This window comes from Furipterus horrens, unplaced genomic scaffold (assembly GCF_987537825.1).
Source record: "Furipterus horrens unplaced genomic scaffold, mFurHor1.1.pri manual_scaffold_4, whole genome shotgun sequence".
NCBI lineage: Eukaryota > Metazoa > Chordata > Mammalia > Chiroptera > Furipteridae > Furipterus > Furipterus horrens.
Genome location: NW_028327174.1, coordinates 172,080,545 through 172,100,121, shown reverse-complemented (window position 1 = coordinate 172,100,121; position 19,577 = coordinate 172,080,545). Strand labels below are relative to the sequence as shown.

At 36.3% G+C, this 19,577-nt stretch overlaps 1 protein-coding gene and 1 non-coding gene across 2 annotated transcripts in view; one reads left to right on the top strand and one right to left on the bottom strand.

Annotated features, from left to right (window-relative positions):
• Window positions 1-19,577, bottom strand: part of UBE2R2 (ubiquitin conjugating enzyme E2 R2) — a 77,321-nt gene that overhangs the window by 4,216 nt on the left and 53,528 nt on the right. Inside the window, exons 2-3 of the mRNA XM_090274292.1 lie at window positions 15,802-15,888; window positions 4,007-4,104 (exon numbers count right to left, since the gene is read on the bottom strand). Coding sequence (XP_090130418.1) covers window positions 4,007-4,104; window positions 15,802-15,888 — 185 coding nt within the window. The remainder of the gene's footprint in view (window positions 1-4,006; window positions 4,105-15,801; window positions 15,889-19,577) is intronic.
• LOC150013308 (U11 spliceosomal RNA) lies at window positions 9,076-9,209 on the top strand. Its single transcript, XR_016511041.1, has one exon. It is a non-coding gene; the product is annotated as a U11 spliceosomal RNA (small nuclear RNA).

Genomic DNA, 19,577 nt, shown 5'->3' with positions numbered 1-19,577 from the left:
AGGAGAAAAATGAGAGAAAAAACTTAATAACTTAAATTTTTCTATCTTTTCTCATTGGTGAGTGTATATATATTGTGTTGTTGCATTTTTGCTCCTGGCCCCAAGCAAAAAATAAAAGGAGGAAACTAGGCAATTGATGTTTGATTTGATGAAACCTTTTCCTAAAAAGGGTGAAGAGTTTCTGTTATGTGAGTACACAAAATTATGACAAAGGCACTTTTTAAAATTTCCCATGTAGTTAAAATCCATCTCTCTGGCTTCGGCTGGTATGGCTCAGTGGACAGAGCCTCAGCCTGAGAACCAGAGGGTCACCAGTTCAATTCCGCTCAGTGGACAGAGCCCCAGCCTGAGAGCCAGAGGGTGGCCAGTTCAGTTCCCAGTCAGAGCACATGCCTGGGTTGCGGGCCAGGTCCCCAGTTGGGGGCGCACGAGAGGCAACCACACATTGATGTTTCTCTCCCTCTGTTTCTCCCTCCTCCTCCCCTCCAAAAATAAAATAAAATCTTAATCCATCTCCCTCCCTTCCTCTCTCCCTCCTTCTCACTCACTCACACACACACACACACCTTTCTATTAAGTTAGAAATAACTCCTTGCCCTTCCTGCAAAGATCCTATTGGATTTCTCCAAATAATTACATTTAAAAGATACAAAGAAAACCATCAGAGCCAATAATGGGAAACAGATTGACTTAGCCTAAGAAGCAAGAGGAAAACCTAGGTAGAAAATTTCATAAAGGTTGCTTCAAAAAAAAAAACAAAACACAAAACCTGTTAAAAAGATAACCATGATAAGAAGAAAGTATGACATAAACAAAAATATAGCTTTAGATCAGCACTGTATATACTTACAACTTTCTATGATGGTGAAAATGTATAATCAATCTGTGTCATCCAATATGGTAACCACTAGCCACATGGGACCACTGAGGTCTTCGAAAGCAGCTTGTGCAACAGGAACTGAACTTTTAATACTAAATATGTTTAAATAGCCACATGTCTAAATGAATCATATTAATTTAATTAGGGGATTTCCCCCACAAGTTCACCCAGTTGATTTTTCTTACAGCTTGTGTATATTATTAGAATACTATATTGGGAAACAGAATGTTTTTAAAATGGTGAATCATCCATTTCTACCAAAACAAGAGCTCACTTCTACAACCAAGTGCTCCTAAACAGAAATCCATGATGCTTTCAGAAGCATCAGGTACTAGTAGTTAGCCCAGCACACTTTCCACTTCTTCCCTGCATCTGGAAAGCAGCATCTTTTTTTTTGGATGGAGATTCTATTCCATTGGTTCAGGTGGGGTTCATCTTCCCTACCCCCCCAAAATGACCCTTGAACAACACAGGGGCTAGAGGTTCCAATCCCTGTCCGGTCAAAATATGCATGTAACTTTTGACACTCCCAAAACTTAAATTAAGCGTCCCTCAGTATTCACGGAGGATTGATTTCAGGACCGCCCCTTGCCCCCCACCACGCAGATTAGTCAAATCTGTGGATGCTTAAGTCCCCTATATAAAATGGTGTAGAACAATGAATGCATATAGTTGGCCCTCCGAAACTGCAAATTCCCAAAAATATTGTTTTTGAGCTGTGGTTGCAAAACCCAGGGATACAACTGTATATTTATTTTTTAAAATATCCACTATAACTGGGCCTATGCAGTTAAAACTATATTGTTCAAGGGACAACTGTACTTTACCTTTGTGGTTTTCCTCCCATCTACTCATTACTTAAGTAAACAATCAGAAAAGCAATAGAAAATTACCAACTGGGGGACATTCTACAAAATACTTGATCAGCACTCCTCAAAATTGTCAAGGTCATGATAAATAAGGAAAGTAAGAAACTAGACATGTCTACTAAATATAAGGTATAATGCAAGTGATTCTGGAGCAGAAAAATGACATTAGGTAAAAACTAAGGAAATGTGAAAAGAGTATGGTCTTCAGTTAAAATAATGTATTAATATTGGTTCACTAATTATAATGAGTAGAACCATACTAATGTTAGATGTTAATAAAGAAAACTGGCAGATGCAGGGTATATGGAAATTATCCATACTTCACAATTTTTCTGAAAATCTTAAACTGTTCTAAGATTTTAAGTTATATAAAAATAATAATGATGATGACAAAACCACAATGAGATGCCACGTCCACCCATTAGAATGACTATTATTTAAAAAGCACAGATAGTGTTCATGAAGACCTGGAGAAACTGGACTTCTCACACACTGCTTGCTGGGAATGTACTACTAAATGCAGCCATGCTAAAAAACATGCTGGCAGTTCCTCAAAAAGTTAAACACTGAGTTACCATATGACTCAGCAATCTCACTCCCAGGTACATATCTAAAAAAAAAAAAAAAAAATACATGCCTATATGTAAAAACTGGTACACATTGTTCTTCTTAGCAGCATTATTCATAATTGCCAAATAACCCAAATATCCATCAACTAATGAATGGATAAACAAATTGTGATATAAGCAGTCAATAGAATATTATTCAACCATAAAAAGGAATGAAGTATGATACATGCTACGATGAAGGTGAACATTGAAATGTTAAGCTAAGTTCAGGAAGCAAGACACAAAATACTACATATTGTAAGATTCCATTCATATAAAATGTCCAGAATAGGTAAATCTGTAGAGACAGGAGGTAGACTACTGGTTTCCTAGGTGGAAGGGTGGGATGAGGTTGAAGGATAATGGATATAAATGGTAACAGGTGTAAGTTTCTTTAGGGATGATAAAAATGTTCAAAAGTTCACTGTTGTAATGTCTGTAACAACACTTGAGTATATCAAACATCTGAGACTCATACACTTAAAATGAGAGAACTGTATGGCATGCAAAAATACCACTGTTTTTAAAGACTAACAATAGATCACTGATATTTGCCATATAACTCAGAAGAATTAAAAAGGACTTGGTTGGACTGCTCTATTTATTCCATTATAATAAAGAAGGTACCTAATATACATATTAGTATATATAATGAAAATTATTCATACATATATATACAAAAAGCTATATTCTGCCTCATTCTAACAATATAATAATTACTCATGGATACATGAACTGAAAATAAATATCAATCTGATTTAAAATGCATTTCTAATATTAAATGTAAAAAGTATAAATATATCAAAAGTATAATAAACTTATATTGCTTTTAGTCACCCATATGTTATTAAAATAATTCAATACAGAAGTAAACCTAATTAGGCCTTACTATCACAAGTAATTAAAGAACATCTATTACTTTTGTGGTAGAAAAACATTATAGGATAATGTAAGGCTATCAGAAAATTTCAAGTATTAAACCTCAGGGGGTAATAATATGGAAAGCAAATGTAAAGAGGGGAAAAAATGTATTTTTAACTATTTAAATTTGTGATGTAAAAAGTTGCACTTAAAAACAGGCAACAGTATAGTTTTTCAAAATTCTTCCAAGGGTTATGTGACAAACCCACACATAGAAAGAGTACTACTGAGGAAACAAGATGACTAAATCCATCTACCTAGATAAATGAATTAATCAAAGGAAGTCAAAAGAAGTACACAAGCCTTGCAAAACATAAGAAACATCCACATGTATATAAAACAAAAGAAAAAACAATAACAAGCTGTTTTAAAAGAAGCACGTAAAGTCAATTTTCAGTTTGTAAAGAGTAACTTTTCTGCAAAAAATCATAAAATAAACAACCGATCCAAACATGGAAATCATGAGACCCAGGTCACAAATAAAACTTAAGATAATGTAAAGACGAAGGATTCAGAATAGAAAACTTCAAAGGTGAACACAGAGAAATGAGAAATAAATATGCATTATTGCTCCATAAATAAAACTTTTCAAAATGATGCATACATGCTACTAAAATTCTAACGAAAGACAAAATAAACAAATATAACAAGGATTCATTCGTATTTGTTAATAAATAATACCCACTCTTAACCACTTAAAACCAAATTATTACTTATTAATGGCTTACCTGACATTCTGAGTAGGATTCCACCTTTCGGAGGGCAATTCACCACTCTGTGGGTCATCTACAGGTGGATGAAGAATTGAAATGCATACATCTCCATTCTACAAGACACAAACCACATTGAGTTCTCCAAAATGATACAAAAAAGGGACATCAGTTCTGCTGAAATTTCCTACAGTTTGTTTTCTTATTAAGTAAAATTTTTTTTTTATATTTGGAATCAATGTTAAGAGAATTGAACATCTTTAATATTATAATTATTAACTGATTAATCTCCAAGGTATATTTCTTCGTTAAAAAAGAATCACTGTATGTCTGTGACACCATCCTTCTACAAAATCATTTCAAAACAGATAGACAAACTTGATAAATCAAGATTCAACAGTCCTAAGAAGCAACTATTAACCTCTATTTTCAGATGCAAACTGTATGTGAAGTACATTTAAAAAAAAATCTGTTCTTAAAATATACAGAGATGCTATAATCACCTTTAATATCAATCACTGGGTTTAATAAGTATGGTTTTATATAAACTGAAAATACATCTCACAACAACTTAATTATAACTCCTTAAGTAAATATGATAAAAGAACTCACCATTATGGTTTTAATATTTTGGTTTGTAAATATTTTTTATTCTCACCTGAAGACACACTAAGTGATTGATTTTAGAGGGGGGATGGGAAGGGGGAAAGAGAAACACCTATCAGTTGCCTCTCATACGTGCCCCAACCGAGGACAGAACCTGCAACCCAGGCATGTGCCCTGACCAGGAACCAAACCTGTGACTTTTCAGTTTACAGGACGACACTCCAATCAACTGAGCCCACACTGGCCAGGGCTGGTTTGTAAATTTAAATTATAGGACCTAGTCCACAGGTGCATTTAGTTTAAGTCAAACATATGGATTGCTTACCATAGGCAAAAATAAGACAACTGTTCAATAGAAAAGATAAGACTGAGTTAGGTACAGTCACCTATCTCTTGGTGTGTTTTTAGATAGAGGAGAAGGAAGGGAGAAAGAGAGGGAGAGAAACATTGTTGTACGAAACATTGATTAGTTGCCTCTCGTATGCACCCCAACTGGGAACCCGTCCTAGAACTCAGGCATGTGCCCTGACAGGGAATCAAACTGGGGACCTTTCGGTTTTCCGGCAGGCACTCAATTCACTGAGCCACACCAGTCAAAAGTAGAGGTATAACTATAAAATATAGAAAATTCTTACATTTACCACCCAAATTTAGACACGAATGCACAACCATATCAAGATAACAGAACTCTTAAAAAAGAATAAAATCAATTCCAAATAATACATTCTAAAATTCTATTATTGTTAGCCCTGACTAGTATGGCTCAGTTGGTTGGGCATCGTCCCATAAAGCACAGTGTCGCCAGTTCGATTCCAGGTTGGGGCACACACCTGGGTTGTAGGTTCAGTCCCAGTCAGGGCATGTGCCTGAGGCAGCCAATCAATGTTTCCCTCTCACATTGATGTTTCTCTCCGTCTCTTTCTCCCTCCCTTCCCCTCTAAAAAAATAAAACTAAATCTTAAAAAAAGAAAACAAAACAAAACAAAAAAAAACGCTATTACTATTAGATGTCATGAGAAAGTTAAATGAGCATGTAAGAAACCAGGAGAGAGAAACTACGTATATTTGGACAGCAGACACCTAAGAGGTGGTGTGGAAGAATAAAAGCCTTAGCGAATGAGGAACCTTTGACATGGGCTTTAAATGAGTGCAATTTTTAACAAACCAAAGGAAATATGGACATGAGTTTGCCTGGAGAAATAAACCAACATCATAAAAGATAGGATAAAATACACTTGGGTAGTTGTATTTGTTTTGTACTGCCATTGTAATGAATTACCACAAATTTAATGGCCTGAACCAACACAAATTTATTCTTCAGTTTTGTAAGTCAAAGTCTGACACTGCTCTCACAGAGCTAAAATCAATGTGTTCGCAGCAATGCATTCCTTCCTGGAAGCATTAAGAATCCCTCACCTTGTCCTCTCTACCACCTAAAGGCTACCCACATTCCTTTGCTCTTGGTCCCCTTCCTCTAATCCTCAAAGCAGGCATTGTTGTATTTCTATGGGACTTTCTTTCAAAGTCACATGTCCTCTCACTTTCATCTGTGATTATACTCTGTGATTATACTGGGCCTACCTGGATAATTCAGAATAATTTCTTTAAGGTCAGCTGATTAGTAACCTTGATTCCTGTTTAATATGTAACCTAATACATCACAAATTTCAGGAAGTAGGAATGGACATCTCTGAGGAACCTTCTTCTACCTACCCAAGTAGTGAAGAACCTAGTTTGAATGAAAAAGAGCACACAAATTAGGCCAGGAGTATGTTACTTTGTTCACAGTTGAGTATAAATAAAATGTCTATTCTGACCAGCGTAGCTCAGTTGGTTGAGCTCCATTCTGCAAAGTGAAAGGTTGCCAGTTGATTCCCAGTCAGGGCACATGCCTGGATTGTGGGTTTGGTCTCCAGATGGCGCATGTGCAAGAGGCAACCTATCGATGTTTCTCTCCCTCTCCCTCCAAAAATAAAAAGTCTTAAAAAAATAAAATAAAATTTTGAGCAGTGGAATGACAAACAGATTTGTACTTAGAAACTACATATCAAAAGATGAGCATGTCTACTGATACAGATGAAGTAGATGAAGTATTTGACCAAACCCATCACTTTCTCGTGATAAAAACACTCAGAAAATAAAAATACAAGGAAATTATCTTAACATTAGAGGGTAGTGATGAAAACCTCACAGCTAACATCATATCATGGTGAAAGCTTTTCTCCTAAGATCAGAAACAGGACAGGATCCATTCTCACAGCGCTATTTAACACTTCCAGCAAGTTCTAGTAAGAGTGCTCAGACAAGAAAAGAAAAAAGGCATACAAATTGGAAAGAAAGAAAACTATTTTCATTTGCAAATGACAAAAATATTCCAAAAATTCACAAGAAAGCTACTAAAAGCAAGTAGAGCTAAAAAAACAAATTCAGCAAAGATACAAGACAGATTAATACTCAAAAACCAGTTTTATTTCTATACACCAGCAATGAATACCTTAAAAAAGACATTAAGGAAAACAATTCCAACTTCCGGCCAAGATGGAGGCCTAGACACACACACTGTGTCTCCCTCCACAAATAAGAAGGAATAAAACTACCTCAAAACTAGAGAAAACCAGAAGTTCCAGAAAACTGAGCTGTGTTGAAGTCCAACAAACAAAGATATAAAGAAGAAATACTCATCCAGACAGGTAGGAGGGGCGGAGAGGACGCGGTGGTGCCGGCAGGCCAGTGGAAAGCACAATCACATGTTTTAAAAAGTCGGGAGGGACATCTGGGGAGCTCTCCCAGCTCCTGACCAGACTGCTCAGCTCACAGTCCCAAAATCAGGGAAAATAAAGCCTCATTGCTTCTGATGGTGCAAACCAGTGGGGGCTGGGGCGGAAGAAGAAACTGCCAGTCTCTCAGTAGAGTCCGCTTGTTTAAAGGGCCCCCACGGTCCTAGAACATCCGCAGACTCACCCACTCTGGGAACAACGGCCAGGGCAGCAGCTAGAGAGGCGCCAGTCTCATAGGGAAGTGGGAGAAGAGCCTGGAAAAGGAGCGAGTGCTGAGCAAGTGGCATGGTTCCCTCTCAGACCCCTCCCCTACACACAGGGCCACAACGTGGTGAAACGGGTCGCACTGTACTGACAAGAATACATAAGGCTCTGCCCTTTCCAACGTAACAGGTGGGACAGCTCTACCTAAGACAAGAGGCAAACAAACACAGAAGCCTATCAAGATGAGAAGAAAAAGAAGTATGGCCCAAAAGAGGGAACAGATCAAGGTTCCAGTGGGAGAACTAAGCAAAGAGGAGATAGCCAACCTAACAGACGAGGAGACAGCCAACCTAAGAGACAGAGTTCAAAACACCGGTGATAAAGATGCTCACAGGCTTGACAGATATGCTTAAGTATGGCAGACACATAAGGGAAGAAGTGAAGGCTATGCTAAATAAAATAAAAGAAAAATCCCCACAAAACCAATGGTGAAGGGAAGGAAGCCAGGGTTCAAATCAATGACTTGGAAGATAAGGAAGAAAAAAGTCAACCAGTACAGAATGAGGAAACAAGAACTGAAAAAAACGAGGTGAGGCTTAGGAACCTCTGGGACAACTTTAAACATGCCAACATCTGAATCATAGGGGTACTAAAAGGAGAAGAGGAAGAGCAAGATATTGAAAGGTTATGTGAAAAAGTAATGAAGGAAACTTCCCTAATTTGGCGAAAGAAATAAACATACAAGTCCAGGAAGCACAGAGAGTCCCAAACAAGTTGGACCCAAAGAGGAGGATCACACCAAGACATATCACAATTAAAATGTCAAAGGTGAAAAATAAAGAGAGGATCTTAAAAGCAGCAACAGAAAAGCAGAGAGTTACCTACAAAGGGGTACCTGTAAAACTATCAGTTGATTTCTTAAAAGAAACTTTGCAGGCAAGAAGGAACTGGCAAGAAGTATTCAATATGATGAAAAGCAAGGACCTACAACCAGGATTACTCTATCCAAAAAAGCTATCATTTACAATGGAAGGGCAGATGAAGTGCTTCCCAGACAAGGTAAAGCTAAAGGAGTTCATCATCACCAAGCCATTATTATATGAAATATTGTAAGGACTTATTTAAGAAAAAGACCAAAATTATGAACATTAAAATGACAACAAACACATCAACAACTGAATCTAAAAAATAAAAACAAAATCTAAATAAGCAAACCAGAATAGGAACAGAATCATAGGTATGAGGATCATCTGGAGGGTTATCAGTTGGGAGGGGTAAGGGGGAGAAATGAGGAAATGGTGCAGGGATTAAGAAGCATAATTGGTAGGTACAAAATAGGGGAAGTTAAGAATAATATAGGAAAGAGGAAAGCAAAGAACTTATATGCATGATCCATGGACATGAACTAAGGGGGGGTGGAACTGCTGGAGGGAAGGTGGGTACTGAGCAGAGGGGAGCAAACGGAAAAATAACTGGGACAACTGCAACAGCGTAATCATCAAAAAGGGCTTCTGTCGTGAGTGGCACACGTAGAGCAGCTTGATTGCTCTACGTGTGGAATCGACATCAAGAGATTTCGGAAGCATAATTTTTTGCTATCGGGGCAGCTAGTGATCGTTGGTCCTGGCACCCACAAAAAAAAAAAAAAAAACCAACAAAAGAATATACTTAAAAAGAACTTTATAATCAATTCTAATGTGATTTCTTTGGCTTCATTATTTGAGTCCTGGGTAGAATAATCATTAAAATAAATTCTCTGAAAAATCAAAAAAATACCACACAAAAGCTCTATTAGCTAATTCCACTAAACAAAGAAAAGAATAACAATAATCAAAGAGGAAGAAATATATGTTGGATGATCAAAGGAGGAAGAACCAGCTAAGCTACCATTTGTTTCACTATCTGAAAAAAATTTTATTATCAAATAAGAAGGGAATGAATCCTTATTATAAAACATCTTACTATTTCAAAGACTGAAATGTACTTCCAGTCAAATTACACCCCCTGTGGACATAATGATGTACACAGAGTATAGGAAGACCATATATGGGGATGGCATGAGAGAAATGGTAGAAAAAGATAAAAACTTGACTGGGCTAAGGAATGCTCAGATAGCTGGTAAAACATTGTTTCTGGGTCTGTCTTTGAGGTTGTTAGTATTTGAATCAGTAAATTTAGCCAAGAAGAATTGCCCTTACCAAAGTGGGGAAAATCATCCAATCCACTGAGGATCTGAGTAAGACCAAAAAGATGGAGGCAGAACAAATTCTGTCTCTCTTCTTGACCTGTGACATCAGAACTCCTGTTTCTCTGGCATTAGGACTCTGGGACTTAACACAAGCAGCTTCCCAGGTATCAGGCCTGTGGCCTTGGCCAGGGAGTTAACACCATTGGCTCTCCCCAGTTCTCAGACCTTTGGAATGAGACTGAACTATACTTCTGACTTCTGTGGGCAGAATGGAATTTATGAAGACTTCATAACCTTGTGAGCCAATTCCTTTAATAAATTTCCTCACATATATATCTATCCTATTGGTTTTGTTACTCTGGAGAACCCCAACAAATAACAGTATCCTTATTTTTATCTGGCCTTTTTGGTGTAATTGAACACTACTTATCAGCACATAAATTTTAAAAGTAACATCTCTAGAACAGTCAAGATCAAGTATCATGTCTACCCTGACTGGTGTGACTCGCTGGGCATCATCCCACAAAGCAAAAGATCACCAGTTAAGATTCCCAATCAGGGCACATGCCTGGGTTGTGGTTCGGTTCCCAGTCAGAATGTGTACAAGAGGCAACCCATCAATGTTTCTCCCGTACATTGATGTTTCTATCCCTCTCTTTCTCCCTTTCTACCCCTCTCTCTAAAAATACATAAGTTTTTAAAAATTAAAAATATATACAAGGCCTGTACGGAAAAAGTCCAACCATTGTTAATATATCAAAAACAATTTGTGCGACATCGATGTAAACTGGCAGCCAAGGAGAGTGAACTGGAATGTGCATGTGTGAACAATGATGACTTCACTGTACTAGTCAGTGGGGGCAATAGACCCCTTTTTGAGTAAGCATGTGTACTGTGTGACCTTCACATTCAAAATGACTGAGTGAGTAGAGCTATGAATCTGCATCAAACTTTTTGTTAATCTTGAAGATTCCTCCGCAGAAATAATTCAGGTGATTTGATAGGCTGCAGCTATGGGCAACTGGTGACTGGCACCTTCATCACAATAATGTGCCCACTCATGCATAATATCTCATACAGAGCTTTCTGGCGAAACATCAAATTAACCAGATGACTCGGCTCCCCTACAGCCCAGATTTGGTGCTCTGTGACTTCCAGCTTTTCCCAAAACTAAAATCACCTTTGAAAAGGAAGAGATTTCAGACTGTCAATGAGATTGAGGAAAATGCGACAGAGCAGCTGACAATGACTGGGAGAACTGTGTGAGGTCCCAAGGTGTCTACTTTGAAGGGAACTGAGAAGCCATTGTCCTATGAACAATGTTTCTTGTATCTTGTATCTTCTTCAATAAGTGTCTATTTTTCACATTACATGGCTGGATACTTTCTGCAGACCTTACATATAATTTATAATTATAGATTTACTATACAGTACGCCTTGCTACATCCAATTCTCTCCGTTTTTGAAAAGCTGATTATTGCCCTGGTTGGTGTGGCTCAATGGATTGAGTGCCAGCCTGTGACCCAAAGAATCGCCAGTTCGATTCCCAGTCAGGGCACATGCCTGGGTTTCGGGCCAGGTCCCCAGTTGAGGGTGTGTGAAGCAACCATACATGGATGTTTCTCACCCTCTCTTCTTCCCTCTCTTCCCCTCTCTCTAAAAATAATTAACTAAAATCTTCTAAAAAAAGAAAAGAAAAAAGAAAAGAAAAGCTGGTTGATCTTATCCATTTTACTCCTAATGCCCTACCATCCATCTCTAAATAACTACAAAGATCATAAATTGTGTAATAAGGCCCATCACCATTTACATAGCCTAAATTTTATTATTTCAAAGAGCAATGGTTCTGCAAACTTGGCAACAAACTTTTAAAAAACTTGTAAGAGATGCCTGAGAGCTAGCTCTATCTCTCTTTCTTCAAGCAACAGGAGGACACAGAGATAAGCCAGGAAGAGAGTCATCACCAAAAACCAACCATGCTGGCACCTTGACCTTGGACTTCTAGCTTCCTGAACTATGAAAAAATAAATTTCTGCTGTTTAAGCCACCCCACCTATGGTATTTTTTTTATGACAGCCCAAGATGGCTAAGGCAACATGTAGGGTCTATTTTTAATCATTATTAAAACAATATTTTAAAATACCATGCCTTAATGATAGTGGGATAGTAGTCAAACTGGTACATCATTACAATACTAGTCACTACAGAAATTATTAGAACGTTTTGAGAATCATCTGCGTCTAGAATCAAAAGTACGTCTTCAGAACTAGAACCTTAAGTGAAATAGCAAAATATTTTCCTATCAGCTACCAAGTAGCCTAAAATATCCCATCTTACTGTAACCCTTATTTAATTGCTGCATTAGTTGCAATTATTTGTGAACACTATACAGAAAAAGTGATTTGTATACTACTTCAAAAACCATTCAAAATCTTCATTATTTAAAAACATAAAGCTCTAGGCTCTGGCCAGGAAGCTCAGTTGGTTAGAGCAACATCCCAATATGCCAAGGTTCATGGTTTCGATCCCCAGTCAAGGCACATGCAGGGCAGGAATCAACCAACAAATTCATAAAGTAAGTGAAACAACAAATCAATATTTCTCTCTCAAAATCAATAAAAATTTTAAGCAAATAAGTAAATAATAAGGCTCTATACCATGTTCTACAACTCAATAGTGCTAAAAGGATCAAATATTAAATACTTCTGTATACTTTTCATTCAATCTTATGGTAAACCTAAAACTACTATAAAAATTAGTCTACTGTAAAATTTTTGTAAATAAATATTATTTAAATTTTTGTAAATAAATATTAAAGAGCAGTGAGATTGAGTTGCCATAACTGTCACACTCATAGTGAAGAAAATGTGTGTGATAACCTCATGCATTAACATGGTTTGTGAAGAAAATGGGGTTCTAGTTGATTGTCAACACAACACGTACATAACCAGCAAAATAGTTTTTTAGTTCCCTCAACATATTACAAAAAAAGAAGAAAGGAGCATTGATGACAAGTTCAAATTAAACTTCTTTGGTTCTCCAATATACCCGATACTTATAAATTTCACAAACATGGCAATGATAAAAGGAAACGCTAAAATAATTAAATTCACTTATATAACAACAGTATTTTTAACTTTAAGTAATGTGCCTGTGGATGTATTTAAAACTAGCCAAAGCTCTTGTAATATTTGAAACAACATATTAAACTCTATTTTCAACCAATAATAGTCTATAATATTTATTTTTTGTGTTCATTGAGTTAAGTGTACCAAAAACTCTTCATCAATTCCCATATTTTAGAACTCAGGTAGGCATTTGCTTTTGTATTTTTGTTTTGTTGTTGTTGTCATTGCTCCCCCCCCCGCACCCCGCCTTCATCCCAGTTATAAATAATTCCACAGTAAACATTTTGGTGACTAGAGCTATTTGACATCAAGATCCATTGTTTTTCAAGCATAGGTGGTTGAGCAGAAAGCAACTTCCAAGAATATCTTTTTGGCCAAGAACCATGGGCCCTAACAATCTTTAAGAATCACAAATACTGACATGCCCCCCTAATTCAATATTAATTAGTATTTCCAGAATGTAGCAAAGGTAAATTAAATAATGTGAGAAGAATTTCTTATGATTCCTTTGACTACATTAAATTTAATTCCTAACTATGACTTATCACTTATTTTAAAATAAAACATTTAAGGCATAGAAAACAACTGAATATTTATAAGATATGCATGCATTCTTTTATTATTAGAAGTCTTATTACAAATACAATAAATATTTTTAAAACTAATGATCCAATACTAACTCTTATGATATAGCAAAAAACAGTGAAAAGGGGAGTTTATCCACCTACACTGTCTTTCTTCAGAACTCTGAATCCAGAACTCTGGTTTGTCTCTTTCTTTTTTTGTGAGGAGTTTGAGAATTAGAAGACAGATGGAAACAAGTGAGTATACAGTATTCCCTCACTTACTGCAGGTATTACGTTCTAGACACCACCACCCCCACCGCGATAGGTGAAAATCCGCAAAGTAGGAACCTTACATTTATTTTAGTATTTATATATTTTTTAAGGCTTTATAAACCCTTCCCACACCTTATAAACCGTTCCCAGTCCCTTATTAACCTTTCCCACTCCCTTATTAACCTTTTCCACACTTCTATAAACACTGCTTATATTCTTAAACATATTCTACACTCTTAAACCTACGTAACTTTAACAAAATACGTATACAGTATTGCAAAATCACGCAATATAGCGAAAAATAACTAAATATAATATTTTTAAAAATCCGCGATACAGTGAGGCCACGATAAGTGAACCGCGATATAGAGAGGGACTACTATATAGCTTTAAGGTGAATTAGTTCTCTATAGCAAGACAAAAGCTTGAGTCTTCTCAATTCTCTCTTGCTGTCTGAAATCTAGATACACTACACAGTTTTGAAGGCAAGAACTTTTGATTATTAAATGGACAGGAAAACAACAATATCTCTATGTGTAATGAATTCAGTTAGAACTTATGAAACAGTGAATTATTTCTATAGTCTTTCTTCTACAACAGGATAACTTTGTTATGTAGAACAGTATAAGGTATTCACTGTTACTTGTATTATGGTTATGTCAAATACTGAAGATATTAAAGAAAACATTATTTTAGGAGCTTTATTTCTAAAAATATCACTACATATCACCTTTTGAGCTCCAGTTTGTCCTGTTTTAAGAAGAAAAAAAGAATGAAGATAATGCCCTACAGAAAAAGCAGACTGTGAAAAACAGTAAAGCTGCTCTAGCATGCAAATTTATACAGACTGAGATTCAAATTGAGGACCCTAAAGTGAGTTCTCCATTTCCTGCTCATAAGCATTTTAAAGCCTATACAACTGTTTCTGGAGCAAAAGTGCTTCCCAATATTCACCAAGCCAAAAAAGGAACTATATGACTATGACTATAACTTATAAAAAGCAAATTTAGCCCTGACTAGTGTGGCTCAGTGGGTTGGGCGTCATCATGCAAACCGAAAGGTTGCCAGTTCAATTCCTAGTCAGGGCACACGCCTGGCTTGCAGGCCATGTCCCTGATTGAGGGCATGCAAGAGGCAACTGATCAATACTTTTCTCATACATCAATGTTTCTCTCGTTCTCTTTCTCCCTCCCTTCCCTCCTCTCTAAAAATTAAATAAATAAAATCTAAAAAAAATAAAATAAAACACCAGTAACAGTGTGGTGATTACTTGGGGGGAGGGGAATATAAAGGGACTAAATGGTAATGGAAAAAAATACAAGATTAAATTTTTTAAAAACATTTTAAAAACAAATTAATGCTTGGGTCATAGCTACATAAAATGACACCACTTCAGAGTTCTATCACAATGGAAAAAATTACAGAATCGTAAAAGGGTGAACTCAAAGGATATTTAGTGGGCCCTGAAATATTATTTTGAGAAATATAATGCACCATTCTAGCATCCTTACAGATTAGCACAAAGCTAAGTAAGTTTCATCCACAAAACTACAAATGATTTCCCCCAGGCATGTGGGACTTGTCCAGTAAAAGAACCTCACCTTGGATTTATTCCAAAAGGGGCTCTCAATTGCTCTGCAGCAACTCCTGAAAGGAGGGCAGTCCAAATATAGTAGGATAAATCCCCCCAAAAAGCTGAGTCTCTGTTCATAGCAACAGGTGACCCTTGCTGTGAAGCTAGAGGACAGGTACACAAATAAATTTGTATGACTTCATCTACTAAATTTTAAAAATGCAAATGTTAAAACATATGCATGATAATCTTAGCAATGAGCAGCAAAGGTCTAAAGTTTCAATCTTAAATTAACTAAAATATACATTGGTACTATAAAACTACCCTTAATTTTGAACAATTAAACTAGAAATTGCTAACTAAAAGTGGGAAACCATAACTAGTCCTTTGTGACTACAGCATTAACTAACACAGCATAAAGAGATTATAAAAGAAAATTTTTAAAAATTGTATCTAAAAAACAAATCTTCAGAGAAATTTATGATAGATGTCTCTTACCTCATAAATGTTGGGGTGCCACATTTTGGTCAAGAATCTGAAGGTAGGTGGTGAATATGGGTAGTCAATAGGAAATTTAATATGCGCCTGAAAAAAAAAAAACAAAATGCTAAAAAATGAGACTACAGGTTATTCTCTGCCTAATAATTACCCTATTATACCTCAATGAAACAAAATCCTTTTGTATAGACTCTGGGGTTTAAAATAGCTTATATTTTGTTAACCCAATGCCAGGGTTATTATTAGTATGTTCTTATAGCATCTCTTCAAATATTTATACGAGTTTATGTTAAATCAACACAACTCAACATCTTACATAATTCTAATTGAACTCACATGAGTGAAAACAGTAATATAGACAGGTGTGTGACATTAATTAAAATAATTAATATAACCTTATGGCACATAATATAGAACAAAGCTTTTTTTAAAGGTTTGTTTTATTCTCACTGGGCTGGGGGTGGGGGGGAGAGGGGAGAGAAGGAAAGGGAGGGAGAGACAGAGGGGGAGAAGGAGAGGAGAGAAAGAAACATCCATCAGCAGCCTCCTGCTCAGGCCCCAACTGGGAATCAAATCCACAACCTAGGCAATGTGCCCTGACCAGGTATAGAACCAGCAACCTTTAAGTTACAGGACTATACTCCAACCAACTGAGACACACTAGCCAGGGCAAGATTTTTTTACTCACATAATTTAACCACCACCCAGGTAATAAATGCTACCATTTTCAAATAGCTCTTTCAGTAGTTTTTTAATGTACATTCATATGCTTATTTCCTTACAAAATATTTTCAAAGACTTGAATATACTGTTATTTTATACTATTTTTCCATCTACAGCATAAACATTTTCCTATGTCATAAAATAATCTTCAAATGTTTAATTGTTCGTATCTGCATAATGTTGAATCATATGGACATATAATTAAATCTTTAAAAAAAAAACCTATTTCCTTATTTTGGAGTATTTTGTTTTTTTCACTCTTTTGCTGTTGCAAATACTGGGCATTGAATGCGCTTGGGTGTAGTGTATATCATATTTCAAATATAATGAAATCCAGAAAAAGCCTCATCTAACAATACCAGTAAAAGGGAGTGAAGAAGTGAATGAAAGAACAAGCTAATACGCCTGAAGACCTTAATGAAAATGGCAGTGTCAGGACCCTCAAACATTCTTTCTTCAATAAAAACATTGAGAAAATAGTCAAAAATTATGAGAATCAACTTCTTCAGAATTGCAACAATTCAAGGAGTATCTATTCAAGAAAAACAGCTAAATCTCAATTAGAACAGTGAACGTCATGTTGTAACTTGTCCTAGTCCCTGTCCTGCTCTCCAGAGCCATGGTAGCCTTACTACTAATAGCACACACTTGAAGTGAAGACCAGCAGCCATTGAATGAACTGGAACTTCTTCAAAGCTTTACTTCCAAAGAGCTGTCATTATTTGACCTTTCTGGTTATTCCCCAGAAGAACCCATTTGCCTGTTTGGTCAAACAATAGACTAACCAAAAATTTAATAGAAAAAGCTGGATATGAGAAGTCCACAAAAGCTTTGAGAAGCTTCAACAAATTCCTAGGAATCTAGAAGACCAGGACAACGTGGGGACTGTGCATATGCCCAAACTATATGCATTTACTCAGGAAAGTCATGAAAAGTAATTAGAAGACTGAACTTGAAGATCTGCACAATAAGGAAGCAAAGGCTAAGGTATAGTAGTTCACAACTGCCTAGCTAAGTACTAAATGCACGCCCAGATAAGCACACAGTGCTCTTCTACAATGCCTGGGAGAGGAGTGAGGAGAAAAGAGATCTATGGAAATCCTAGCTGCCTTCTTTCCAGAAATGAAAAGACTGGTACTAAATACTAATTCATGGGACCCATAATAGCCAAAACAATCTAAAAATAACTAGACAACTTACATTTTTCAATTTCAAAACATACTACAAACCTACAGTATTCAAGATAGTTTGGTACTAGTGTAAGGACAATTCAATGGAATTTGAAAAAGCCTTTTCAGCAAATTGTGTTGAGACAACTGGATATTCACATGGAAAAGAAATGAAGTTGTATTTTTTGAAATAGTCATAAGACTCTGTTCTCTCTCTCTATCTATCTCTCAATCCCCAATCAACGATGTTTGTTGATTTCAGAAAGAGGAGAGACAGAGAAACATCGATCAGTTGCCTCCAATACATGCCCCAACCCAGGATCAAACCTGCAACCTTTTGGTGCATGGGACAACACTCCAACCACCAAGTCAGGGCCAATCCAGCAGTTTTTTGAAAGAATAAACAATCCCCATGTGACCCAGCAAGTTCACTACCAGGTGTATGCCCAAGAGAAATTAAACCATTATATTCACACAAGAACTTGTACACAAATGTTCATAGCAGTATAATAGCGAAAATGTAGAAACAACCCCAAATGTCCATCAACTGAAAAATGAATAAACAAAATGCCATATATATTCATACACTGGAATATTAGCAAAGAAAAGGAACTAACATATGCCACATGTGGATGAATGGCAAAAACATTAGCTACATAAGAGAAGCTAGTCACAAAAAAACACATATTTATGAAATGTCTAGAATAGTTTAGTATATGCCTAGGGCAGGGGATGGGAGGGGTAACATGGAGAATAAGTAGAGGTGACTGTTAAAAGATATGGGTCTTGTGGAGAGAAATGTTTGAAAATTGATTGTGGTGATGGTTGAACAAATTTATAAATATACTAGAAACCACTGAATTGTGTATTCTAAATGAGTGAATTATATATATGCATTAAAATCACAATAAAACTGCCTTCATTTTAAAGCTATAGCCCAAAAGTAGCCACACCCATAGCAACCAGCACATCCAGTTCCTAGGATTTTGGTTTCTAAGTATCATTCATTCTCTAATAACCGGAAAAAGGGCTAGTTGGAGAAATACTTGATTCTAGAACCAGGGCAGAAAAAATACAAAATGAGTCTTGAATATCATATAATGTTTCAAAGTAAGGAAATGCTAAACAAAAAATATGGAGGCATGTCAGGAGCCAACCAGAAAGGGCTCCTTACGGTAAAAACTAAAATCATTCATAGTACTGGATCATAAACAAAAGTATAAAATAAATATAATTGAGTACATATTGGTATAAATTAATGAATGAAAAAATATTGGGGAGGAAGAGAAATCTTCCTTACAGAAGTACTCCCAACAACAGATCCCATTCAAGAGGCAGAGTTTAATTCCCTTTCCCTTGAGTGTGGGCTGCATTTAGCGATTTAATTCCTAAGAATAAATTATGGAAAGGAAGAAACAGTAACCTGACAGTAGAGAAAAATGGCAGCACCACCTTAACCAAGTGACCAAGGTTAACATCACCAGTGATAAATCATGTTGAAATCATGATCCCCCTGATATGATCTAGTCAGAAAAACATTTAATCTCTGTGGTGTTATCACAAAAAATGCAATTCCAGTCTAATGATAAGAAAAACATTAGAAAACCCCAAATGGAGGGATATTCTACAAAATACCTGACCAGTTCTCTTCACAACTGTAAAGGTCATGAAAAACAAAATAATATGGAGAAACTATCAAATATTGAAGAAGTCTAAGAAGACATGACAATGAAATCCAATATGGTACCCTGAATTTGATTCAGGAATAATAAAGACTTTGGGGCAGTAGGAGGAATGGAGCATGAGTACTAAAAAGGGGTATATGGGATTTCTTGGAGAGGTGATGAAATATACTGAAATTAGACAGGGGTGATGGTTGTACAA